General features: G+C 36.9%; 1 protein-coding gene across 1 annotated transcript; it reads left to right on the top strand.

Moving 5' to 3' along the window:
* The first annotated feature begins 874 nt into the window (after positions 1–874).
* Positions 875–17,652, top strand: HINT3 (histidine triad nucleotide binding protein 3). Its single transcript, XM_068551382.1, has 5 exons — positions 875–1,289; positions 8,449–8,566; positions 12,882–12,951; positions 15,082–15,208; positions 17,337–17,652. The coding sequence occupies exons 1-5, from the start codon at positions 1,089–1,091 to the stop codon at positions 17,367–17,369; spliced, it is 549 nt and encodes a 182-aa protein (XP_068407483.1). The 5' UTR covers positions 875–1,088; the 3' UTR covers positions 17,370–17,652.
* Positions 17,653–27,495: the final 9,843 nt, after the last annotated feature.

Genomic DNA, 27,495 nt, shown 5'->3' with positions numbered 1-27,495 from the left:
TTTATCCAATATATAAGGAAGGCCACCTCCAAACAAATGCAAGAGTTTCAAGGTATTTTGGGGGGAACCTCAAAAAGGGAGGAATTCATCCAAATCTGTTAGGCAAAATCTGTGATAATCCCTTGGCATGGCTTTCCTGGCCCTGAGAGGCCTTTTAAAAGTTTAGTCTGAGACTCCTTATGAAAAGTTATAAAGAGTCCAAGCACCTGGGTTGGTAACACACGGTTTTTGCCTGAGTGGCAGAAAACTCAAGGAGGAAAACTAGTTAGAAGGATATCGCAGTGGTCCAGGTGAGGCATAATGAGCCACAGGCAGTAAAGTTCCGGAATATTTCAGACTATAAACTACAGGATTCCCCCTTACCCGTGTATGAAGAATGAGATAAAGCGCGCTATTTTGATCTAGCTGGTGCTGTTAACAACAACAACAACAATTAAAGACAGATGGGAAGTTCAGTTTCACATTTTGAGCTTAGCACCTAAAATTATCATAGCTGAAAATGCGTACGCAAAGCATCAAATATGATCTTGTTAAAAACAAAGTTCTAGAAATTTTGTTCATTCTCTTAAAATCTACGAATTTGTAAGCTTAAAAAATTAAACTTTAAAATCTTTTTTTTAAGACATCGTTATACACTCTTGGGGCACCTTACATTACAGGCTTCAGGGAAACAACGTTCAGTACCGTCAACAGGTTCCATTCCGCCCCGAGGACAGGGCGCTCCCGTGACGTCACCGCGACGTGGGGCGCGAGCCTGCGTTTTGGCAGAAGTCCTGCGTAGTTACCAACGAGACGCAGAGGGATGGGCGACTGCCGCGGCCGACCGCTCTTCCGTGTAGCGTCCTCGCACGTCCCCTGGTGGCAGCCGGCGTGCAGGCGAGCCTCTGGCTTTGCGGCTCCGCAGCTAGTCAGTCGCCTTCGGTCTAGCATAGCCCGAGATCAGCGCGCGTGCCCAACTCCCTGTCCGCCCCAGCGCCAGGCGAGGGGCGACGCCTCGAGGTAAAATCTAGGAGGTGCGGGAGGCTAACTGCGTAGGCCCTGTTGTCCGGGAGAATCCTGAGGCTCTCGGCGGCGCTGGAGCGGAGGCGATGGCGGAGGAGCAGGAATGCGATTTCAGGAAGTCATGTGCCGACTCTGAGGCAGCGGCAGCTGCAGAACCTCTGGGGTCCCCTTCGGAGACCACCGCCGTCGCCGCAGAGTCGCCGGAGCTCGAGAACTACAATAGCAAGTGCGTGTTCTGCCGGATCGCGGCGCAGCAGGATCCCAGCACTGAACTCCTGTACTGTGAGGTTGGCGGCGACGCGCGACCGGGGACCCGATCGCTCCTGGATCGGGTGGGGAGGGTCCTGTTAAATGGGGCTGGGGGAGGCTGGGTGTCCTAGTGATAATGACAGACTTGCTTCTCTAGGCGCGGGGAGTGTCACCAGCCACCTCTTTGCTATTCTAAGGGGAGAAAATGTAGTGGTAAAGTCTCTCTGCAGCTGCCGAGGTATTTAGTGGACAATAGCCATGTATGGCCTCTGATTTTATTAAAGGGACCCCCCCTCCCCCCGCCTTTCTAGACACTGCTTTTACATTCCGCACTCTTAATACTGGTACTGAAGAGAAACCAGTAGAAAATAGATAATGGTAATTGTGAAAAGCCTGTTTGTTATATTGACTGAAAATAGGCTGGCAGGAGTGGGTCGGAGGTCAAACTATTACTTAATAGATTCTGATTTCCACTAAAGGGTCCAGTTCCTTAGAAATGTTATCAGTTAGGATATGTGGACATTTTCAGAGCATTAAGACTTTGTCCAGATATTTTAAAACAGATGATCTGGTAGGCACTTTCTTCCACCAGCTCGACTTGCCTTTAAAGAAACATCTTTTGAAAGACTCAGCTCCAAAGATTCTGGGCTTCTTTGTGGTTTTTTGTTGTTGTTGTTGTTTTTGTAGTAATCATTCATTCATTTGTTAAAAGTAAATTGACTTCCTTCTAAGCACTGTTCATTGGTGAGCAAGGTAAAGGATAGTCCCTGTCTGGATTTTATAATCTAAAGGGACAGAAGAGGCAGCTGATAACAGTGCCCTCTTGTATGGTGAGATGGTTTTACCACCTGCAGTATTTTGCAAGGCTGGTGGGAGGAGCATCTGGCCCAGATTTGAAGGGATAGGGAAGGCTTTCCAGAGGAAGTGAGACATGAAACAGTAAGTAGGCATTGGTCAGGTGAGGAGGAGAGAAGATACCCCTGGTAAAGAGCACATTCAGAGGTTTGGTTTCTGCCACAGGAGAACAGAAATTCAGTCTAACTGGAGCATGGAGTTTGAGGGGATGAGTGGTGAAAGATGAGGCTGGAGAGGTAGACAAGGGGCCACGTTATTAAGGCTACTGTAATTCATGTTAAGGAGTTTGGGCTTTACTTGAAGAGTGAAGGGAAGCTCTACAGTGTTTAATGCTACTGTTAATGCTGGGTTGGAAGAAAGGGGTTGAGAAGTTATATGAAAGGGTTTGATCTTTGAAAGATTATCTGACACCATTGTAGAATGATTTAGAGAGGACCAGTCTGGAGGCATGGAGATCAGTTATGAGGCTGTTGCAGTAATCCAGCCTGATGATGGCCTGAAATAAGATGTAGTAGTGGGAATGAAGAAAAGCCAATCAATTTAAGGATATTTAGGCGTCTGACACTTGCAGAGATATGCATCTCTAGCTCAGATTATAGGAACTGTCAGCTTATAGATGGAAATTGAAAAGAGGGAAATTAATGAGATCACCTAGGAAGTATATGTAGAGTAAGAAGTGAAGGGGCCCCTCCCCACACAGAACTGTAAAGAACACTAACATCATAAGAGAGAGGCAGAGGAAGAGGACCTGAAAAGAGGAGAGAGAAACAGAGGGATAACTAGGAAAGCTAAGAGAAGGGAGTATGTCAGGAAGATAGGAATTGGCAGCAACATCAGCCTTCCCTAATCCTCGAATCTGGGTTAGGTGACTCTCCAATATGCCTGCAGAGAGGGCAACTTAGATATCAGAACTGGTTTTGTCCCCAGAGTGATGGTCATTGACCTTGAGGAGAGCAACTGCAGTGCAGTGGTGAGGCAGAAGGCAGATTGTAGTTGATAAGAACCTGAAGGATAAAAAATTGAAGACAGCAAATACAGACAACTTTTGAAGGAAGTTTGGCAGTCTTGGGGAGAAGGGGAAAGGTAAGGTAACTACAGGAGGAGATGGAGTTAAGAGAAAGCTTTTTTTTTTTTTTTAATTTATTTATTTATTTAATTTTTGGCGTGTTGGGTCTTCGTTTCTTTGTGAGGGCTTTCTCCAGTTGTGGCAAGCGGGGGCCACTCTTCATTGCGGTGCGCGGGCCTCTCACCATCGCGGCCTCTCTTGTTGCGGAGCACAGGCTCCAGACGCGCAGGCTCAGCAATTGTGGCTCAAGGGCCCAGCCGCTCCGCGGCACGCGGGATGCGGGATGCGGGATGCGGGATCCTCCCAGACCAGGGTTCGAACCCGTGTGCCCTGCATTGGCAGGCAGACTCTCAGCCACTGCGCCACCAGGGAAGCCCAAGAGAAAGCTTTTTAAAACAGTGAAGACTTTGGTGCGTTTAAATCCTAATGGGAAGGTGCCCGTGGAGAGAGGTTTAAAATGGCCCAGGGTGGTAGAGCTTTGTCCCTGAGAAAGAGGAAACTCAGTCACTCATCCATTACTCAGTATTTGAATGAGTGCCTTCTGTGTGTCAGGCACTGTTGGAGGCATTAGGATATAGCAGTAAATAAAATGTGCAAAAATCCCTGTCCTCATGGAGCTTACATTCTACTCACAGGAAATAGACAGTAAGCAAAATAATAAGTAAAATATTATATAGAGAATAGATATTGATACATAGTTCAAAATATTGATACATAGTTCATTAGATGGGAACAAAAAAGGAGAAAAGGGATGCAATTTTAAATTTTTAGTCAGGAAAAGCTGCACTAAGAAGGTGGCATTTGAATGAAGCCCTGAAGGAGGTGAAGGAGGAAAGTGTATGGTTTACTCTTTATATATAAAGTACAGCTATGCCATATAGGACATGAGAGATACACAATATATTTGTGATATTAACATATCATGGGAGGGCAATTAGGAAAAAGTCTAAAAATGTTCCTTAGGAGGGTGATAATGAGAAAAGTTTAAGAAACGCTGTTATAATCAAACAATGGCCATAATTCCAACTTTAAGAAGGTCATCCATTTCTTTTTTTTTTAATATAAATTTATTTATTTATTTTTGGCTGAGTTGGGTCTTTGTTGCTGCGCGGGCTTTTCTCTAGTTGCAGCAAGCGGGGGCTACTCTTCGTTGTGGTGCACGGGCTTCTCATTGCGGTGGCTTCTCTTGTTGTGGAGCACGGGCTCTAGGCATGCGGGCTTCAGTAGTTGCGGCGCGCGGGCTTAGTTGCTCCACGGCATGTGGGATCTTCCCGGGCCAGGGCTTGAACCCGTGTGCCCTGCATTGGCAGGCGGATTCTTAACCACTGTGCCACCGGGGAAGCCCGAAGGTCATCCATTTCTGTGGAAAAGTATATGAAAACCCTAATGACACACCATTTTTTTAAGGGGTAGATAAGGGAATATCGGTAGTTTTATCTTTCTATTTAAGCAACTGTCATTTACTGAACAGTTTTTGCAGGCTTACTATTGATATGTGTTACTCACTTGGAGCTCAAAGATGAATATGGCATGTCCTACACTTGAGAAGCTTGCCTATGATCTGAATTGAAATGAAAAATTCTCTTTTAGTGGGTGTCACTAGGTATAAGTAGTCAAAATTCTGTATTTTAGTCACTTGAAATTATCTTTTCTTTGTGTAATTATGCTACCAACATGACATATAGTTAGGTTCACTCATTTCTGTTTGTTTTCCATTGTTAAGGACTACTTTTTTTTTTTCTTTTTGAGTCCAAAAATGTATGGTAAATATTCACATGCTTTTAAAATCAAAATTGTACAGCAAAGTACATTTGAAGTCTAGTATCCATTCTCTTGTTATCTCTACCCTGTACCTCTTTCCCCGTAAGAAACCAAAAAAAATATTTTTGGTTTATCTTTCCTTTGTGAGTAGATATGTATGCGTGTGTTTATATTTATACTCCACCTTCTTACACAAAAGATAGCTTAACTTTGTTCCATGCTTTTTCTTTTTTACCTTAGGAATTTATTCCAGAAATGATTTCATAAGTGTATAAAGATCTTCCTCATTCCTTTTTATAACTACACAATACTCCACTGTATGGATTTACTGTAATTTATTCAGCCAGTCTTAGTTGAATTTAATGGACAGTTGGGTTATTTTCAGTCTTTTGCTATCATAAATCATGCTGCAAAGAATAGCCTTGTACAAATATCATTTCATATTTTTTGCCTGTTTATCTGTGGAATGGGAGGACAGTCTTTCTTTTAAATGAAGAGTCTAAATACTGGCTAGATCAGTAGTAGCAATGAGGAGAGACATCAGAGAGCCAGTTTCAGTATTTTAGAAAGCTTAATGGAAATCTAATTCAATCATTGATTGCATAGGCTAAATAAAACGTCGTTTCTTTGCTTTTGACAGGAATTTTATCTACTGGTGATGATGACAGTTATGTCAATTGGTAGGTTTTTTTAATTAACGAGAATTGGGAAAATAAAATATTCACACATGACATTTAGTAAACAGAACCTTTCAAAATAGGGTTTTGGGAGATGAAGACAGAACTGGGCATTTTGTTCATTCTTATGGCTGAGTCATGTAAGACAGCAGATTTTTAAGAGCTTCTTTAATGTTTTTCTCCTGTTATCCTTTAGACTGGCACTTTGTAGTTCCATGAATCTAAAGAAGTGGTACTCCTGCTTTGAGGTAGAATTCAGCTATGTTATCTCAAAATAATTCTAATCGGGATGTATTCTGTACCAGAAAGAATTACCTCTGGATTTTTAAAAAGTTAATGCCATAATTGAGGGGGAAATAAAGACATATAAAATTGTTGTGTTATGAATCAGTCTGGGAAGTACAATTTTGTTGTACTAGATTTGACCCCCGATACTAGTTGTTTCTCAGCTGGAAGCATTAAGTAAATAATGGAAAACTTTAAACATTCAAAAACATTGCAGTTTTATCCCTTTCGATCTTATCCCTTTCTAAAACTTTCCATGGATATGAATATTTAAAGTTACTACTAGACGGAAAAACCATAATAAAAATGGAAATAATTGTCATGCTTGTTATTTTAGGGTTAGGGTTAGCTCTTGGGGTTCCCCAAGTCAACCAACCTTCTGGGACTATACACACACGTGTGTGTGTGTATATATAACACACACATACATATATATACACATGTATACATATTTACATTAATTTACATATGCACATATACACACACACACACACAACACCTGGTCTGAGTCTCTGTCCCTGAATTGCAGGAAACCCCTCACGCTCCCCAGTATATCAGAAGATTTCCTCTCGGCGCTGAGGGGAGTATGCTGCATACATTATCCTTAGTCACCTCCCATGATTTTCTGTTTCTACTAAATTTTCTATCTCATCCTCAAACCTTTGTCTTGCATCAGCCGAAGAGAGTAACAGATTCTTTTCCTTTCATTTTCCTGATATATTAACGCAAAGCAACAGCTCCTATAGATTTTTCCTCAAAGTTTGGGGGCAATAGGATTCTCATATTCTTTAAACACAGCATAAATCCCTGTTTCTGTAGGCAGGCACCTCAATTCATTTCTTGTTTGTGTACTTTCCTCATAGCTCATGCTACATTCAGTTGACCCATCACTGTTTACTTCAAGGTCTTAAAAGTTACAAGTTTTCCCCCTCTCTATTCTCATCTTATAGGCAGGTTACACTCAATAGCTGGAAAAATTGAGATTTTTGTGTTGCTGTGCCTCCACATTTTAGCAGCTCTTGGTTGAAGGTATGTAAATGAGGACAGCAACAAAATCAATATTTAAGCAATATTTTAATAGAGTGATATTGTGGACATTTTATAGAAGCCTTGAGGTAGGAAAGGGACACATAATACCGTATTTTTGCTGCCCTCCATTTCAGTCATGGCTCTGCTGGGGGCTAAAGTAAACAAAAAGTCCCATTCACTGAATTGTGGTCTCACTGCAGGTCAATTTGTCAGTCACCTGAAGCTTAGATGAGCAGTGTGGATACTGGTAAGGAAGTTCGTGGTACAGTATGTACAATTGCCTTTCATCATTATTCTCATTGAAATCAAGATCATTGGCATGGATATGAGGCCCTTGTTCCAACTGAATTTTAGTTCTTGGAATGGGGAACTAATGAGCAACAGTGCATTCTGGGAAACTATGCTTATTGATACTGATTTTATTTAATTTTGACTAATTTTTTAATATAAGATATTGAATAAGGTTATTTAGGGAATATAGATTTTTCTCTTGAAAAAACTTGAAACTCAAATGTTAATAGGTTGAAAGACTCCCTTTTTTGTTTCCTTTTCTTTTTTCCTTACATTACTGTGTGGAGTATAGAAACCAGAAAACTGATACCATACATGTAATGGACTGGACACATAACTTAGTACAGTATACTAGAGTTTGTTTCAGCATTTCACAGTCTTTATTTTTTTATTTGTTTTATTTATTTATGGCTGTGTTGGGCCTTCGTTTCTGTGCGAGGGCTCTCTCTAGCTGTGGCAAGCAGGGGCCACTCTTCATCGCGGTGCGCGGGCCTCTCACTATCGCGGCCTCTCCTGTTGCGGAGCACAGGCTCCAGACGCGCAGGCTCAGTAATTGTGGCTCACGGGCCCAGTTGCTCCGCGGCATGTGGGACCTTCCCAGACCAGGACTCGAACCCGTGTCCCCTGCATTGGCAGGCAGACTCTCAACCACTGCGCCACCAGGGAAGCCCTTTCACAGTCTTTTTAATGCCATAAAGTGGCAAGTAAATATAAAGAAAAAGTATAATTATTGTAAAAAATGTTTAAAAATGTAACCCCTGATTATATAGATGCTAGATGATGTTATAAATGAAGAAAATGGCACTTTGGAAAAAAATTAAATGTAAAAAAGAATTTATCAATCTTGCTATGATTCTGTGGTAGAACCTTTAAAAGTACATATTAGGAGTAGAAAAACCTTAGGGTAGAGATGGAGAAATATATAATGAAATTTTAAAAAAACTGGGATTATGGTAATGAAGTTTTAATGAACTTCATTCATAATTGTTTTCCTGAAATTGATTTTATATAAGTCTTTTTCTTCTCTGGAATAAATGAGCATCTCATGAAGGAAGCTAAAGCTTGTCTTTATGGACATAATGCATAATCACAAAATTGTCCAATGGAGATTAGTTGTAACATAAGCACAATTTCCCTATCAGACTGAGATTTATGTATGATGTTTAAGACATGCCAGAACAGCATTAGGAAATTCTTTTTAAAAATTCACTAACAAATGACATTTTCCTTTAGAATGAAGACCTAGTTTGCTTCAAAGATACCAAGGCAGCAGCACCTCATCATTATCTTGTGGTGCCAAAGATGCATATTGGAAACTGCAGATATCTAAAGAAAGATCAAATAGAACTGGGTAAGTTGATGGCAGTATTCTTCATGGTTATATCATCTTGAATTGACATCAGTGATGGCAGTGACAAATGAAAAGAAACAGTTTAGCCAGGTATTGTGATAAAGGAGCATTATGGCTTTTTGAAACTTTCATTATGAAAAATTTCAAATATATACAAAAAGAAAGAAAATAGTATAATCTCCATGTATTTATCACCCAACTTCAACATTTATTAACTCGTGGCCAATCTCTTTACATATATTAACCTTCTCCCACAGTGGATTTTAAGCAAATCTCAGATGCCATGTTATTTAATTTTTAAAATCTCTAAAAGATAATGCCTCTTTATGCTTTTTAAATGATGGCTTTCTTGATTCTGAAAGTGAAAGATAATATGAAAACTTATAAACAAATAGAATGGATAAAGAATATGTGGTACATATATACAATGGACTATTACTCAGCCATAAAAGGGAATGGAATTGTGCCATTTGCAGAGACGTGGATGGACCTAGAGACTGTCATACAGTGTGAAGTAAGTCAGAAAGAGAAAAACAAATATCGTATAATATCACTTATATGTGGAATCTAGAAAAATGATACAGATGAACTTATTTGCAAAACAAAAATAGAGATGCACACATAGAGAACAAACGTATGGATACCAAGGGGGCAAGGTGGGGTGGGATGAGTTGGGAGATTAGGATTGACATATATACACTACTATGTATAAAATAGATAACTAATGAGAACCTACTGTATATCACAGGGAACTCTACTCAGTGCTCTGTGGTAAACTAAATGGGAAGGAAATCCAAAAAAGAGGGGATATAGGTATACAGATAGCTGATTCACTTTGCTGTACAGCAGAAACTAACATAACATTGTAAAGCAACTATACTCCAATAAAAATTAATTTTAAAAAAGTTATAAACAAATAAGTTATAGTATGGCATATGAGTACATATTACCTGAGAGTGAGACCATATTGGTACGTGCCTTGTAGTTTCCTGCCTTGTAATTTCCTGTACAGATGAAGTAGGACCAAAGTTTAATTATGAGATTTTAGTGATGAACTTTTAGCCTCTGAAAAAGAGATTCTGAAATCTTGTCTCTTACAGGCTTATCCTGTATTTTCCTATACATGATTTCCTGTGACTTGTCAGCTACGGTTTACTAAGACATTGCTAAGTTTACTTCAAACCTGCTTCAATAGCCATTGTCATCAGGGTCTGGGATGTTTGGTCAATACTTTAAGGTAGCTGGCAAGATAGATAAATTGGGCCAGATTTTTGAAGGTGACTAAGAAATCTCTTTGATGAAAACCTCGATATGTGGTTTATTAGTGTTTAGACTACTGAATTACCAGTTTTTAAACTGTTTTTTCTAGATATTGTGAAATTCCTTAGTCATCTTAAGTTCTATCAGTATGTTTCATGCTCATTCCAACAGAGGGAGGCCAATATACACGCAGTATTTAGTACTAGGCAACAGCCACCATAGCCTTAAGTATTTCCTTTTAGACTGTTTTTCTTAAGGAGGGAGAAATGTGTTTATGCTTGCTTTTCTTTTTCTAGTATTTCTTTTCTTGTTAAAAGTTTTTATAACAGTTGCAAATCAAATGTTAACTAATTTTGAAGCAGCATGGTGGGTGTTTGGGATTTCATTATATGTACTGTTTTTACTGATTTTGTGTATATTTGAATATATCCGTAATAAAACTTTAAAAGTCCTTGCAATTAATATTTTTATACAGTCTATAAAGTTGGGAAAATAATAAGCATATGGAAGAGCTTAATAATACTCTCAAGCACTGTGACTATAATTGACATTAACAGAACTTCACCTAACTATAGAATACACACTTTGTTATGAGCACATGTTCACCAAGATAGTCCATATTCTGGACAATAAAATAAGTCTCAATACATTTCAAATGATCAAAATATTATAAAATACGTTGTCTGATGACAATGGAATTAAAATAAATAATAAAATCTAGAATAGCACTAAATATTTTTAAGTTAAAACACTTTTAAGTAACTTCTAAATAAATAGGTAAAAAAAGACAATATTTTGAACTGATTGGTAATAAAAATACAACATAACAAAATTTGTAGAATGTAGCTGAAGAAGTGCCTAGAGGGAAATTTATAGCTTTAAGTGCTTATATTAGAAAAAGAGGTACAAAACCAATGACCTAAGTTTCCAGTTTAGGATGCTAGAAAGAGGCAAGCAAATCAGATCAAAATAAAGTATAAAGAAGGAAATAGTAGAGTAGATATCAATGAAATAGGAAAGAGACAATAGGTTTTGCTTCATGTATTTTGGATCTGATTTTAAGTGAATACATAATTATGATTGTCATGTCTTCTCAGTGATCCATTTTTATCATTGTAAAATGTTCCTTTTTATGTCTGGAAATACTTCTTGTGTCTATTTTGTATGACATTAATTTAGATACTCCAACTTTCTTGTTACTTATTGTTTGCATTGGGTATTTTTTTCTGTCCTTTACTTACAAATTGAATATTTATATTTAAAGACTTGAAGATAGCAATATAACTGGGTCTGACTCTTTTAAAAAAAATGTAATGTGAAAATCTCTTTTAATTGGAGCATTTAGTTCAGAAGCATTTAATATAACTACCGACATAGTTGGATTTAGGTCTACTGTCTTGCCATTTGTTTTCTATTTGTGCCATTGTTGTTGTTGTTGTTGTTGCCCTGTTTCTTCTTTCCTGCCTTCTTGTGGTTGATCAAACATATTTTTTAGTATTCCACTTTATCTCTTGCCATTTTAGCTATTTTTCTTTGTATTTTTTTAAAGTGGTTGTTCTAGAGAAATTAAAATACACATCCTGCAATTATCACAGCCTACTTAGAGTTAACATTGTATCAATTCATGTAAAATGTGAGAAACTTTGCAACACTTTGTGTTATTGTTGTCATTTATATTTCATCTATATACTTTATAATGCCATGGTGCTGTTAAATAATCATATGTCTTTTAAAGAAATGAAAATAAAAACAATCTTTTTTATTTACTCAAATGTTTGGCATCTTGGGAGTATTTTTTTTTTTCAAATTATACTTTCAAGGATGGTTTTATGTTGAAAGCAAAAGCAAATTGAATAATCACACAAGTCTCCATACTGAACCAGAAACTAGTCAACATTCTGATTATTTTCAGTTTAATTTGTCATCCAATTAAAGTCTCTAGATTTATGATGCTGAAAATCCTTCTCTATCTTGTTACATGGAATGCAGCATGCTTCTACCATCTCTTTTTTTAAAAAATTTTTTCATTGAAGTATAGTTGATTTACAATATCATGTTAGTTTCAGGTATACAGCACAGCGATTCAATGACACATATATATATATATTCTTTTTCAGATTCTTTTCCCGTATAGGTTATTACAAATATTGAGTATAGTTCCCTGTGCTATACAGTAGATCCTTGTTGGTTATCTATTTTATATATAGTAGTGTGTATATGTTAATCCCAGCCTCATAATTTACCCCTCCCCCCAACCCCTGCATCTTGGGAGTATTTTTAAAAGAAAACAAGATACAGTCTGGCTTGAAGTAACGTGAGCTTTTTTTTTGACCTTGTGGTACTGGCCTTGTCATGGAAGCCTTCCCACTCAAGCCTGACTTAGAGAAGTAAACTGTTAGCAATGATTTTATAAGCCTCATTATAACAACTGTCCTCTGCAGATTCTCTCACTTCTTCTCTTTTCAAATGCTTGATTACACCATTCAGAAACAAAAGAAATCTAAAGTTTGGCATTGTGCTTTGAAGATCTCGGGTTACCAACATTTTTTTAATGGAGAAGTATATTCCCACCGGAAGGCCATAAAACATTGAGACAATAAAGATGCTAAGGCAAATGAGAGTTTGGAAGCCAAAACAAACATTTAGCTAGTCACGGCTGGGCCAACATGAAGGGATGTCATATTCCTAATTTGAGTTCAAAGACAAATTCAAAGTTTTCTTGTCCTCTTAACTCAAACAGTTTTTGTTTAATTACTTGGTTTCCTTATGATTAGAATTAGACCTCAGTAGGATCAGATGTCCTAAACAGTCACTTGATAATATCCCTCAACAGCTGTTCAAAGTCAGCTTATGTGTGATAGTTTGTGATGGGTTGAACCTTCATTTCAGTTGTTGATAAGCAAACTTCTTAGTAACTTAGAGCTACTGGATGAGTCTTTAAATGTGTATCCATTTGATACGACTTCTTACTAGGACCCTAAAAGTTCGGGTTAATAACTAGGTAGTGAACTTAATGTCTCCTATAGTGTAATGTAGTTTCTTTACTGTTTTGTAGTTGAGAACATGGTAACTGTTGGAAAAACCATTCTTGAAAGGAATAATTTCACTGACTTCAAAAATATGAGGTATGTATACTTCCAGATAAAAACCAATATATGCAGTTGGTTTTTTTTTTTTTTTTTACACACACACACTGTATTTTATTTTTACAAGAGATAAATAGACTGACACCAAGCATTGTACATGGATGACCACAACAAAAGCAACAATGATTGCAATTACCAAACATGAACACACTCATACTATGTCATAATATTGACATTCAGTCCAGTAATCCTCCACTGTAACAGCTCCTTTACTTTGCAGTGAAAATTGATTTGTATGCAGTTGGTTTTTCTGAAATGTTATTTCCTCAGGAAAATGAAAGTAGAGATGGCGGAATTCATGGTTTAAATGCAGTTTTCCTGAAAGTGAATATATTGTTCATTGGTAAATTTAATAAAAAAACTTTTTTTCACATCTCAACATCGTCTAATAATCACCACTTTTAGTTTTGGACAGACAAGTATATTGAAGCAGTGGGTAGGTAAAATTAGTTACTTAGTCCCCTTTGTTCAATATGTGCATTCCTATAAAATTGTGAGTAAATTGAATTTCCTTAGAAAAAATTTATTCTATATGATTTAAAAATACATTATTACCCTTCTAGCATGAAAGTAACTTGAATTTGTTGAACTGAACTCTGACATTAACCAAAGTTTGAGTAAAAGCATACAATATTCAATTTGGTAACTGTTTTAATTAATCTATTTATTTTTTCTTTTTAAAAGGTTTCGATTTTGCCTTGTATGATCAAAGTAGTACCAAGGCAGGTATAGTGATTACTTCTGACACCTCTGAACTGGAATTCAGAGGCCTGAATTCTAATGCTATCAGTGTTACTTGCTGCTACTGTAGTTGTACTGGCTGTGTTACTTTAGACAAGTCATTTAAACTCTCCAAGATAATACCTGCTCTGCCTACTTGTAGTCTAAAATGAGATTGAATGTGTGAAAATCCTGTGAAAACTATTATGAACTATATCCAAGGGTGATAATGACAAGGAACAGATGGTATTTGAGACCCTGTGGTCAAAATCAGCACGTTCCCTTCCCAGTCATAGAAGTGCTCATTAGAAGAATGAACACTGGACTGGTTGTCAAGAGCCCTGAGTTTCAATTCTAGCTCTACCACTGCCTAACTTTGTGACCTTGGGAAGTCTCTTCAACTTTTTAGATCTTGGTTTCCCCATCTTTAAAATCTTTAAAATGAAAAGGTTGAGTGAACCCTTGAGTTACTTCTAGCTTTTAGATTACTTGATTCCATTATATGACTCCTGTTTCATAGAGGGAAAACCTAGTCTCCTTTTCTGGGTGGTGGTAGAAGCTTTTCAATATGTTACAGATCTGACTCCACAGTCTGTCCTGTATTGCTGCATTATAGCACCTCTCCTTGCCTTCTTCCCACATTCCCAGTCATTTTTAGTCTTTTTTTAAAAATTGAGACTTACTTCTAGTTTGAACAGGCAAATATTTCTAGGCTTGAATTATTGTTACAGGTGTGCCTTGCTCCACTTACAAAGTAGACTTACAAAACTGTTTGTAAATGGATTTTTAAGAGGTTAAATCATATTAGAAAATTATTTTACCAAAGGAATTCTCTTGTAAATATTTTATAAAGCAAATAGTTATGAATAGTTATCATCTAACTTATTTTTAGTATTCAAGAAACTTAAGTGATGATAAAATTTTTTTAGTGAGGGTAAGGAAATGACCACTTCATTAAAGGAGAAAGCGCGCCATCTACTGGCTATGTCTTGGAAAAAGGAATCCTACTTCTACTTCAGCGTTCAGTAATTTTAAGATTCACTGCAGAGGCATCTTTTAGGAGAGTTAAAGCTTAATATGATAAGAACTGAAGTAATAAGACATACTGCCAGCTCAGAATTCATAAGGGTTATACAGAGGCATAATATTCTGTGAAAGCCTTTCTCAATGAAGAGTTTATCTTATTGTGAACTTCAACATGAAGATGAACTGTGTGAATACTCTCAAGTTCATAAAGAAAAACAGTGAAAGAGATGTTTGAGTGGTAATCTGTCTACCTTAGGTAACCTGTTTTGAATATCTTTAATATTTATGTGTTTTAACCTGAAAATGTAGTTTTAAACTATTGTAGAACTAATTTGTCAATTATCTCTTACCTTGCTGTTTCAGAATGGGTTTCCATGTGCCACCATTCTGTTCCATTTCCCATTTGCACCTTCATGTTCTGGCACCAGCCGATCAGCTTAGCTTCTTATCAAAATTGGTTTATAAAGTGAATTCCTATTGGTTTATCACAGTAAGTATTATTGTTATGCTAGCAGCATCAAAAATATTTAAAATATTTGTCCTTTTTGTTGTAGTTTTTCTTTTCTTGGCAACAGTGGGCACTTACACCTCTTATAGACTTGATCATCTGTTTTAACATTCTATTTGCACATATCTAAAATAATATTTTTAATTTGGGGTACTTTTCCAGGTCATCAAATCTGTAGGAAGAGATACTATGGCAAAGTCTCTCAGTTGTAAGCAGAGGATATGATATAGAAGTTCATGGCATTAATAGTTCAGAATGCTGAATTGTGGCTCTGTTAGTTACTTGAGTGACCACGTGCAAGTTACTTAAACTTTTTAAGGCCCAAGTTTTTTTATCTACTACCTACGTATAGGTAATAGTGCCTACATCTAGGGTTGATAAGAGGATTGATGAAATAATTAACATGTAAAGCACTTAAACTGTACATTGCAGATAGTGAGGGCTCAGTAAATGTTATCTGCTGCCTCTGTCATTATCAACCTCATTGCAGAAATTGATGCAAGTAGTAGCATCAGCTACTAGATCTGAAGTTGAGGCTTTGAGCCTAAAAAAATTGCAGAATTCTGCTTTACTAGGGCAAAAGTAGAATAGAATTCAACTGAGTATTGGCTTGTAACCTGACAGTCAAGCTTTAGTTATTAAATGACTCTGTCCTTCCAGGGCCACTTGACTAGTAATTTATGTTTCTTATTTTATGTGTCCATGATGATAAGGTGACCTATAGTTGCTATATCTGAAAAACCATCAAATTGCAAATTAAGTAATTACCATTAGTTAATGCAGATTATTATTATAGTCATAGTACAAAAGAAATGAAAAAGCAGTTGATTTCTACAAACTTCATATTTCAAACTTATTATCTCTCTCCTCAACTTGTTGTCCAGATGATTTTATTTTATTAAAAATATATTTAAGGGATGTGGTGTATATATTTGAAATTAAAAAGTGGGACATTTTGTAGGAAGCTGGTGTGGTCTCTTTAAAAAATCAGTATGATAAAAAACAGATATTTTTTTCTTATTTGTATTTCTAAGTTTCTACACTATCTATGCTTTTATAGTAAAAAATAATTAGAAATACATTTTTATACTTTTTAAACTGTATTTCCTTACATGATTTTTTAGTTGGGAAAAAAATGAATGAACAAAGTTATGAGATCTGTTAATGGTTCATCCTGGGAATCTGAACTCTCCTTAAATCTAGGTATTTAAGTATATATTATGAGACTGAAAAAAATCAAGATAAAAATATTAACGTTTATTCTGAAATCTTACATAATTTTTCAGATATATAATGATTGAGAAAAGTATCTGAAATGATGTAACTAGAAGGCTTTAGTTTACTTTTTATTCTTTTTGTTTTTATTATTTTTTTAGAGCAGTTTTAGGTTCACAGCAAAATTGAATGGAAAGTACACAGAGTTCCCGTATACCCTCTGTCCCCACATACTCGCAGTCTTCCCCACTGTTGACATCCTACACCACAGTGACACATTCGTTATAATCCATGAAACTACATTGATATGTCATTATCACTCAAAGTCCATAGTTTACATTAGGGTTCATTCTTGGTGTTGTACATTCTGTGGGTTTGGATGAATGTATAATGACATATATCCACAATTGTAGTATCATGCAGAATCGTTTAACTGCCGTGAAAATCCTCTGTGCTCTGACTATTCATTTCTCCCTCCCCCTTAATCCCTGGTAATCACTGATCTTTTTAATGTCTCCAGTTTTGCCTTTTCCAGAATATCATGTAGTTAGAATCATATCGTATGTAGCCTTTTCAGATTGGCTTCTTTCACTTAGTAAAATGCATTTCAGGTTCTTCCATGTCTTTAGTATTATATTTATTTTCCTTATTGAAACTATCTAACAAAAAGGCAATGTGGATAAAAATCTGCCTATTTATATACAGTATAGAATAAACACCTTTACTATAGTTTGAAAACTATTATGTTGAGAGTTTTTTGTAAGATATTTTTAGGAACAGAATATGTAGTATCCAGTTCTTCTGCTGTGGCTTATTATAATAGGGGTGCCAGTAGAATTATTTCATGTAGGCTATGATAACTAGAATAAAAAAATGTGTTATGTTTTCATTACAGCCTGATTATTTGATTGACAAACTAAGAACGTGAAAATGTCAACAGTGGAAGATTTTCCTAATTTTGGCTCAACATAAACTAATATTCTGGTCTCTTTGAAGTCTAATTACAATTGGGTTTTATGAGAAGCTATTACTGGGTAGTCTTAAATTGTTTCTTAACGTTTGTTTCCTGAAATCTGTGATATAGTTATATGAATATTTTGTCATTGACTTTGTTTTAGTGGTTCCTTGTCTAAGGTATAAGATACTATAGATAAAATCCCATTAAAACAAATTCTGTTAATCAAGAAGGGCTCTGTATTTTTTTTAAAGTTCAAACATTTTTATTTCTCAATAGATAGTCAATTGTAATAGTGATTTATTTATGAAGAATAAACTGGAATAAAAAGTACTTTGTTGGAGCCTTTATTATATGAAGGAGAAAGAGAAATTATTTCTTGATTGTTCTATAATTTTACACATAAAATTTCAAAATAAAGAGTACCATACTACACAGTGATCTCTGATCTTATTGATGGAAAGAACTGTATATGTGTCACTTCTTACTCAGGTTTCAGATACTGGTTTTCACTTCTTGAATCCTAGCATCTTTGTAATAAATTGATCCTGAAGCTATGTAATATATATAAAATAATTTCACTGTAACAGTGAATTTGCTATAACAATCAATTTGGCTATCCAAGAGAATTCATTGCAATAGAATTTTACCTGTAAGAACGTAAATGGGGAAGAAACATAAGTGGTTACATTAATGTATTAAAACTGGCAGAAACTGTTGCTTTATGGCTTGTTTATTGTACCAAAGGAAAATCAGAATTAAAAAGTGGTTAGACCTGTCTTTTATCATGAAAAAGTCCTGATTTGAAAGTAGAGATAGGTTGGATGAGAAAATTTATTTTAATAACAACATTAGTATATTTATAAATCATTTCATGAGACATATTTCTTTAGGAATTGTCTTTTGGTGCTAATCTACACTAACAATAGTGAATGTGAATGAAAAATAAGTACTGAAAGCTAATCTTACATTGTGCCAGTGTATAACTGTACCATGTACATGAATATAAATGAACATAAGGATTAAAGTATTGATCTTAGAAACAGGCTGAGAAGAGTAGTTTTTTTTTTTTCCTTTTTTTGGGGGGATGATATTAAACATAGTTTTAAGTAATGAAATACTTAGTTACAACCTCTGGAATCAATATTGTTTAGTTCATTTGTTCATTAATTCATTCAAAAAACATTTGGTGGGCTTCCCCGGTGGCACAGTGGTTAAGAATCCACCTGCCAATGCAGGGGACACAGGTTCGAGCCCTGGTCCGGGAAGATCCCACATGCCGTGGAGCAACTAAGCCCGTGCGCCACAACTACTGAGCCTGCGCTCTAGAGCCCGTGAGCCACAACTACTGAGCCCGCGTGCCACAACTACTGAAGCCCCTGCGCCTAGAGTCCGTGCTACACAACAAGAGAAGCCACCGCAATGAGAAGCCCGCGCACCACAACGAAGAGCAGCCCCCGCTCTCTGCAACTAGAGAAAGCCTGCGCACAACGACGGAGACCCAATGCAGCCAAAAATTTAAAAAATTAAAAAAAATTCGGTGAGCATTTAACATGTACCAGACACTGCCAGGATCAGGAAATATAGAAGTGAGAAAGGACAGTCTGCCTTTAATTGCTAATACGAGGATCAGACAAAACCAGTGAGTACAATTTGGTATGTTAAGTACAAAAATGTCCATAGCAGAGGCTGTGGAGAGGGAAACAATTTTGAGAGCAGGTGGCAGTAGAACTGAGTATTTGAGACTCAATGTTAGGCAGGTAGATAGTGGAAGTTTAGGCTGAGAGACCAACATGTACTTTCCTTGGGTTCTGCTTCCATTATTATTTACTTAACAACTGAAGATCCAAATTCCATTTTGTTCACTGAAGGTGGAGAGAGGAATTTGGAAGTAGGGGTTATGGGCTCTCAAAATTAGATTTACAGGTTTTTCAGCACTGCTTTGTTAAGTAGCTTGCTGAGCACCCACACAGATTAGCAGTTACATGTTTCTATAAATCAGTTCAACTGTGATCAGCTTCAGAAAAGGAATTTTCAACATGTGCAACATGTTGTACTATGTGAACTTATAGTGATATAATTGACAGTATTATGATAACGATATGTAAGGTATTTAAGGAATTCTCAAATGGCTTATGGACCTCTTAAAAATGTGATTAGCCATTTGATTTAATTTATATGAGATTATACCCTCTCATAGTAAGTTTTTCTCCTTTGTTGGAAAACCCTTGGAACCTTACATTTTCAGTGGCTCTTCTCTTGTAAAGATTAATAATCAAATTATGACAAAATTCACTCAGCGTTTTCAGTAGTTCAATTATTTGGTAACTCTCTAGTCATCTATAACATTAGCTCAGTACAAAGCTAATTCATAACCTGTCTTAAAAATGTTTAAAATAGTATCAAGAGCATTATTTATGCATGTTGTGATACTTTTTTTTAACTGCAGAATTGTAAAATTGTTAATAATGAACTATTTCAAACTGTTTACTTAGCTAAATTTCTGCTAAACCAATATGGAAAAATACTGTGTAAAATTTTGCCTATGGACTTAAAAAAAATTTTTTTTAAAAAGACTTTACTCCTTTAGAGCAGTTTTAGGTTCACAGCAAAATTGAGAGACAGGTACCGAGATTTCCTTATACCCTTCCCCCACACATGCAAGGCCTCTCCCATTATCAACATTCCCCACCAGAGTGGTGCATTTGTTACAAATGATTAACCTACACTAACACATCATAATCACCCCAAAGTCCATAGTTTATCTTAGGATTCACTCTTGGTATTGTACATTCTATGGGTTTGGACAAATATATAGTGACATGTATCATTATAGTATCATACAGACTATACGTATTTTCACTGCCCTAAATGTCCTATATTCTCTGCCTATTCATCCCTCTCCCTCCAACCCGTGGCAACCACTGATCTTTTTACTGTCTCCATAGTTTTGCCTTTTCCAGAATGTCATATAATTAGAATCATACAGTATATAGCCATTTCAAATTGGCTTCACTTAGTACTATGCATTCAAGGTTCCACCATGTGTTTTCATGGCTTGATAGTTGATCTGTTTTTAGCACTAAATAATATTCCATTGTCTGGCAATACCACAGTTTATCCATTCACCTACTGAAGGACATCTTGGTTACTTCCAAGTTTTAGCAATTATGAATAAAGCTGCTCTAAACACCCATATACAGGTTTTTATGTGGACAAAGTTTTCAACTCCTTTGGGTAAATACCAAGTCACACAATTGCTGGGTCATATGGTAAGTGTATGTTGAGTTTTGTAAAAAATTGCTAAGTTGTTTTCCACAGTGGCTGTACCGTTTTGCATTCCCACCAGCAATGAATGAGAATTCCGGTTGCTCCACATCCTTGCCAGAATTTGGCGTGGACAGTGTTTGGGATTTTGGTCATTCTAATAGGTATGTAGTGGTATCTCACTTGTGTTTTAATTTGTGTTTCCTTGATGACATATGATATGGATCATCTTTTCATATGCTTATTATCCATCTCTGTATCTTCTTTGGTAGAAGATCTTTTTCCAATTGTTTTAATCAGGTTATTAATATTCTTGTTGTTGAGTATTCAGAGTTCTTTGTATATTCTAGATAATAGTCCTCTATCAGTTATGTCTTTTGAAAATATTTTCTCCTAGTCTGTGGCTTGTCTTCTTATTCTCTTGACATGATCTTTTACAGAGCAATGGTTTTTAATTTTAATTACGTCCAGCTTATCAGTTATTTCTTCATGGATTGTGCTTTTGATTTTATACCTAAAAAGTCATTGCCATACTCAAGGTCATCTGTGTTTTCTCCTGTTATTTTCTAGGACTTTTATAGTTTTGCATTTTACATTTAGGTCTATGATCCATTTTGAGTTAACGTTTTTGAAGGGTATAAAGTCTGGGTCTAGATTCATTTTTTTTGCATGTGGATATCCAATTGTTCCAGCACGACTTGTTGAAAAGACTATCTTTACTTTATGGTATTGCCTTTGCTCCTTTGTCAAAGTTCATTTGATTATAGTTATGTGGATCTATTTCTGGGCCCTCTAGTCTAATTCCATTGAACTATCTGTATTCTTTCACCAGTACCTCACCATCTTGATTATTGTAGTTTTATAGTAAGTCTTGAGGTTGGGTAGCATCAGTCCTCCAACTGTGTTCTTCTTCAATATTGTGTTGGATATTCTGGGTATTTTGCCTCTCCATGTAAACTTTAGAAGCAATTTTTCAATATCCACAAAATAACTTGCTGGAGTTTTGATTGGAATTGCATTGAATCTATAGCTCAATTTGGGAAGAACTGACATCCTGACAATATTGAGTCTTCCTATCCATGAACATGGAGTATCTATTTATTTAGTCCTTCTTTGATTTTGTTCATCAGAGTATTTTAGTTTTCCTCATATAGATCTTGTACATATATTGTTAGATTTATACCTAAGTATTTCATTTTGGGGGGGAGTGCTAATATAAATAGGTATTGTGTTTATAACTTTAAATTCCATTTTTTCATGGCTGGTATATAGGAAAGCAATTGACTTTTGCATATTAAGTTTGTATTCTGCCACCTGGCTGTAATCACTTATTAGTTTCAGTAGTTTTTTCATTGATTCTTTCAGATTTTCTGTATAGATGATCATGTCACCTATGAACAAAGACAGTTTTATGTCTTTCTTCCCAATTTGTATACTTTTAATTTTCTTTTATTGTCTCATTGCATTAGCTAAACCTTGGAGTTATAATGTTTAAAAGCAGTGGTGAGAGGGGACATACTTGCCTTGTACCAGATCTCAGTGGGAAGCTCTGAGTTTCTCATCATTAAATATGATGTTAGCTGTAGATATTTTGTAAAAATTGTCAAATTTGAAGTTCTTATCTAGTGCTAGTTTACTGAGAGGTTTTTTTTAAATTTATTTATTTATTTTTGGCTGAGTTGGGTCTTCGTTGCTGCACGCGGGCTTTCTCTATTTGTGGCGAGCGCGGGCTACTCTTCGTTGCGGTGCACGGGCTTCTCATTGCAGTGGCTTCTCTTGTTGCGGAGCACGGGCTCTAGGTGTGCGGGCTTCAGTAGTTGAGGCTCACGGGCTCTAGAGCACAGTCTCAGTAGTTGTGGCGCACGGGCTTAGTTGCTCCGTGGCATGTGGGATCTTCCCGGACCAGGGCTGGAACCCGTGTCCCCTGCACTGGCAGGCAGATTCTTAACCGCTGCACCACCAGGGAAGCCCGAGAGGTTTTTTTTTTTTTTTAATAATAAATAGGTATTGGACTTTGTCAAACGCTTTTTCTGTATCTATTGATATGATCATGTGATTCTTCTTTTTTAGTTTGTTGATGTGATGGATTACATTAATTGATTTTCAGATGTTGAACGAGCCTTGCATACCTGGGATAAATCCCACTTGGTCATCTGGACTTTTTCAGCAGTACTATAAACAGAGGTTCAAATGAAAGATGTTTAATAAATTGGCTAATCCTAAAGTAGGAGTGGTTCACTGTCAAGAGATGTAGACATACCTCTTCTTTCATATAAGAACCCAAAGTCAAGAGTGCAGTCTTTATTATTGCAACACTCATACATTTCTAGATTTTGATGTCAAAAGGTCATCTACAAAAGTTGATGCCCACACTTTCATTAAGTGCCCAGTACTCTAAGTTGCTAAAATAAAGCTGATACCTGTTGATTCATCTGTTTATGAGTCAGCTTTTATTTTAGCAATATAAATACAAAAAACCAGATCTCTGATTCAGCTTAAATAAACTTAATTAAAATGGCTAAGTGTACCTTTGACTAAGAAGAATCAGATCCTTGTTGTACGATTAGTTATTTAAAGCCACCTAGGTAGAGATGGATCCACAATTAACAATCATCCATTAATTAAACCAATCCCAAAGTCAAATACCTTTCAAGTATTGATACATGTATTATATTTTCTGTTGATATAAAACAGGCATCTCAAGCTTAAAATTTCCCCTTCTCCTACCCATTCCTTTCAGTCTTCCCCATCTTTGTTAATGGCAACTGCAATCTTTCAGTTGCTCAGGCCAAAAATCTTGACTCCTGTCTCTCACACTTCATATCTAACCCATCAGTAAACCCTGTCAGCAGTATCTTCAAGATATATTCAGAATTTGACCACGTCTCACCACTTGTACTGCTGTCATCTTGGCCAAGTTCTCAGCGTTTCTTACCTAGATTATTGCAGTTAGCCTCCACACTTTCTCCCTGCTTTTGTCCTTGCCCACCCTACAGTCTATTCTCAACATATTTATACATTCAATAAATAGAACATGTATGCCTGAGTGTTCTCTCAGGCCCACAATTTCCAAACACTTTCCCCTCAGATAGACACAAAAAAGTTTTGGCATAAGGATGTTGCCTTAAAGGGACCTAAAACAGAAATCAGTTCATTCCTTTAAGTGCCCAGAGTCTTTGCCTTTTCAGACACTCATCCTCTCTTGCCTTGAATATTACTAGAATCTCTTGACTGGGCTTCATGCCTCCAGTCGCTTCCTTTCTAACACAGCCTCCATCAGAGTTCTTTCTAAATTGCTGACCTGATTATGCAATTTTCTTGCTTATGAAAACCTCACAATTTACCCTCAAGATTATTCATCAGCCTTTTCAGCTTTGTCTCCTGTACTTATACTCCACATGCCAGACATTTTTACTATTTTAACTAAACTGAGCACACCTTTGAAAACCTGTTCACCTTTAAAGGCCAGGTAAAAATTTTACCTCCTCTGGGAAGTCTTCTCTAATACTTCCCATCCCCAACCACAGCATTAGTAAATATTCCTTCAGCTGTGATCCATGGCATTTTCCTAGCATAGACCTTACACAGTCTAGCCAGGAAATAATGGTATATTTCTTGCCACTGGATTTAGAGCTGTTTTAGGGTTGGGGGATCTAATTTTTTATCTTTGTATTCCCATTGCCTTAACCCAGTGACTGATCCATATTACTAGTCAGTAAATGTTGTATATTAATCTCTCAGTCCCTTAAAACGTTACCATAACAAACCAAAATCAGATCAAACACAATGATAACCCTAATTTCAGGCAACGTTCAATCCAAAAATCAAGAGTGTAACCTAGATGTCAAGATCCCCCTGACGTTATGTCCTTCATGGCAGTATCCATGACCAATATAACTCAGGTGTGAAATCTCGTTGAGTTTCAAAAAAATCCACCCACGCCAAGCATTTCAAACACCTAATAACCAAACTTTTGCAGGGCAAGGGGAAAGTGTCGTCTAGCTCCTGCCATCTTGTTGACTCTCTTTTCCTCTACTTCTCCTCTCCTTGCTTTTGGAATACATTCATCTTATTTTCACTCTGGAATTTTAAAAACTTTCTCTGAAGGCTTAGTTCTAGTCAACATGCCTGGTCCACAGGAAATCACCTAACTTTGGAGGCTATACTAGGTATTTTCTCAGCTAAGGAGATTATCTTAGGTTCTCATTCTGACTAGTAAGACAGGAATATTCTTGTTATATCTTCTGCTGAGAAAAATATTTGCAGCATTTTGCAAATTTATCACATAAATTCTCTCCCCAAAGTGGGTGTGAAGAAAGCAAAACATGCTATTATCTGTGGTACCAGGGAATCAGAGCCCATCCATCCACCCACACAGCTCTCTCCCAGGCAGTGATTCTCAAATCTTAGTGTGCATTAGAACCACCTGGTGGGCTTATTTAAAACAGACTCCTGGGCCCCACGCTGGAGTTTCTGATTTAGGGGTGGGGCGGGACAGGATTTTGCATTTCTAAGTGGTTCCCAAAGTGATACTGATGCTGCTGGTGACTGCAGATTAAGTCAAACACTGAGGAGCTTTTAAAAATGTCTATGTTCAGGCCACATACCAGATAAATTAAATTTGAATCTCTGGGGATAGATTCTGGGCCTTGTATTTTTAAAATCTCCTCGGGTAATTCCAATGTGCAGCTAAATTTGAGAACCTGTGCCCTAGGGGATTGAATAAAACTCTTCTTTGGGCCCTGTTATAGTAGACGCTCAGGAAAATCCCTTTTATGGGACTTGAGGCTATCTATACTATATATAATTATTTTCCTACTCATGGGAAGCAACTAGGAGCAAGAGATGGTGATTATTGGGAATTGTGCTTAAGCAAGAATCTGTGTGTTTTTTCCTAGGAAAGCTGCACACCTACTTTGAGACTTAATATTTGCAAACTACTTGTCAAAAGCCTTTCTTTAGAAATCATATTTGCTTCTTTTATTTTAGGAAGGAAAGAAGGAAGGGAGAGAAGGAGAATGAGGAGGAAAAGAGGAAGGACAAAAGATCTGGCTCAGATGAAGTAAATGCACTGTAAACTTATCCCTAATACACCAGTTCTGCCCAAGAGAAGTAGTAAATGGCATTCCATTCAAAGATGTGCAAAGCCACCTAAACTACAAAGCTGAAGCCCGGAGCAGCGTAGATGATATCCAGGTCTTGCATGGCCTTGTATTTGAAGTGGAATAAAAGACTGATAGCATTATTGGTATCTTGCAATCTCGATCTCATTGCGAACAAAAGAATCAATTTAAGGACCGGCCCAAAGAGGAAAGGCATCCCTAATTTTGGCAGGCCCTAGGTTAGGCTCCTTTTGGAAAGCTGTTTCCATTTCATACAGTTGCTCAGACTGGGGAGAGTTGGTCTCCTCTAGCTTAACTCAGTTATGCTGCCATCTTACATGTGCCTGGAAATGTATAACCCTTGATTATTAGAATTGTGGCAGCATTAGAGTTTAAGGATGACCAGGAGAGAAGGCTGAATCTCCAGCCTGTTTTCCTTCACATTTTTTTCTATGCACAGATCTTGCTTCACAGGAAGCAAATTAGTTGGTCTAGTTTGCAATTAGGGCTTCAGGTTTGTTCTGGGGAGTCTTTTCACCAGAGGATGAGATCTACTTTTCTCCACTTCTGGGGTTCTTGCTTGTTGGAAATTTGACCTCAAGGAGCTGAATCATATTTAAATCCATTGCAGTTGCTTATGTCTGAACAGGTGCCTCAGAGTCCCAACTTGTTCAGTTTTGTTTCCTGAGAGCAGCCAGTGTTTTTTCCTCTCTTCTCTTCTTCCTGAATTATCTTCATTAAGACTGAAGATGCTGAGGACCCTTCTGGAATCTTGTGAAATAGAACTCCCTCAGGAATGCTTCACTATAGTGAAGTTTCCATAGTTCTTATATGACTTGTTACAATAAAACTTTACTCTCCAAACTGTTCCAAAACCCCTTGTTTTTTACTCATTGCAAAAATCTAGTCTTACTATGTATGAAGAGAGCTTTTCTCCCTCTCATTGGTTCACAAATCCCTATGGTTCTAAACCATAGGGACACCTAAACCCTTTTCAAGTGATAGATGTTTAGTCAGATGTATGGGCAACTTTGACATTACACGTGACTTCTGCCACTGGGACCTGTTAAGTTGCTAATTTCCTTTCTTCACTGACTGTGTCCTACTAGTCTCAACACTGTAGTGACCTGTTATAACCAGAACTCAAAATTCTCCTTTCCAATTCCTGGTCCTTCCCAGGAATACCTCTGGTTTTTTAATAAGCAGCAGCCTATACCAGAGGCTCCAATGCTTACACAATAGTAATCTCACAAGAGGAGCCAGGTCTCTAAGAGATCTGCCTTGGTGGGCAGATGGAGCTTTGGATCTTTCCAGAAGACAGACTTTGAACCTCTTTGCCCCTTCCAATACAAGTTTCTGAAAAAACTGCAGATGCAAACTAGTATATATAGAATGGATAAACAGCAAGGTCCTACTTAAGAGCACAGGGAACTATATTCAATATCCTGTAATAAACCATAATGGAAAAGAATATGAAAAAGAATATATATATGTATAACTGAATCACTTTGCCGTACCTCAGAAACTAACACAACATTGTAAATCAACTATACTTCAATAAGTATAGCTAAGTCCAGCTAAGTCAGTCCCCAAAGCCTGGAGTGGTTAGAGAAGTCTGCAGGGAAAAAACAGAAATTTCAGTTCAGTTTCGAAGACCTAGAATTTCAGGAGTTGTAGGGGAAGTTAAAAGTACATTCCAGGTGGAGGATCATTGGAACTACACTGTCTCC

Source organism: Eschrichtius robustus, chromosome 9 (genome assembly GCF_028021215.1).
Source record: "Eschrichtius robustus isolate mEscRob2 chromosome 9, mEscRob2.pri, whole genome shotgun sequence".
Classification (NCBI taxonomy): domain Eukaryota; kingdom Metazoa; phylum Chordata; class Mammalia; order Artiodactyla; family Eschrichtiidae; genus Eschrichtius; species Eschrichtius robustus.
Note: the sequence above shows the minus strand (reverse complement) of the source record. Positions and strands in the feature narration are given on the sequence as shown.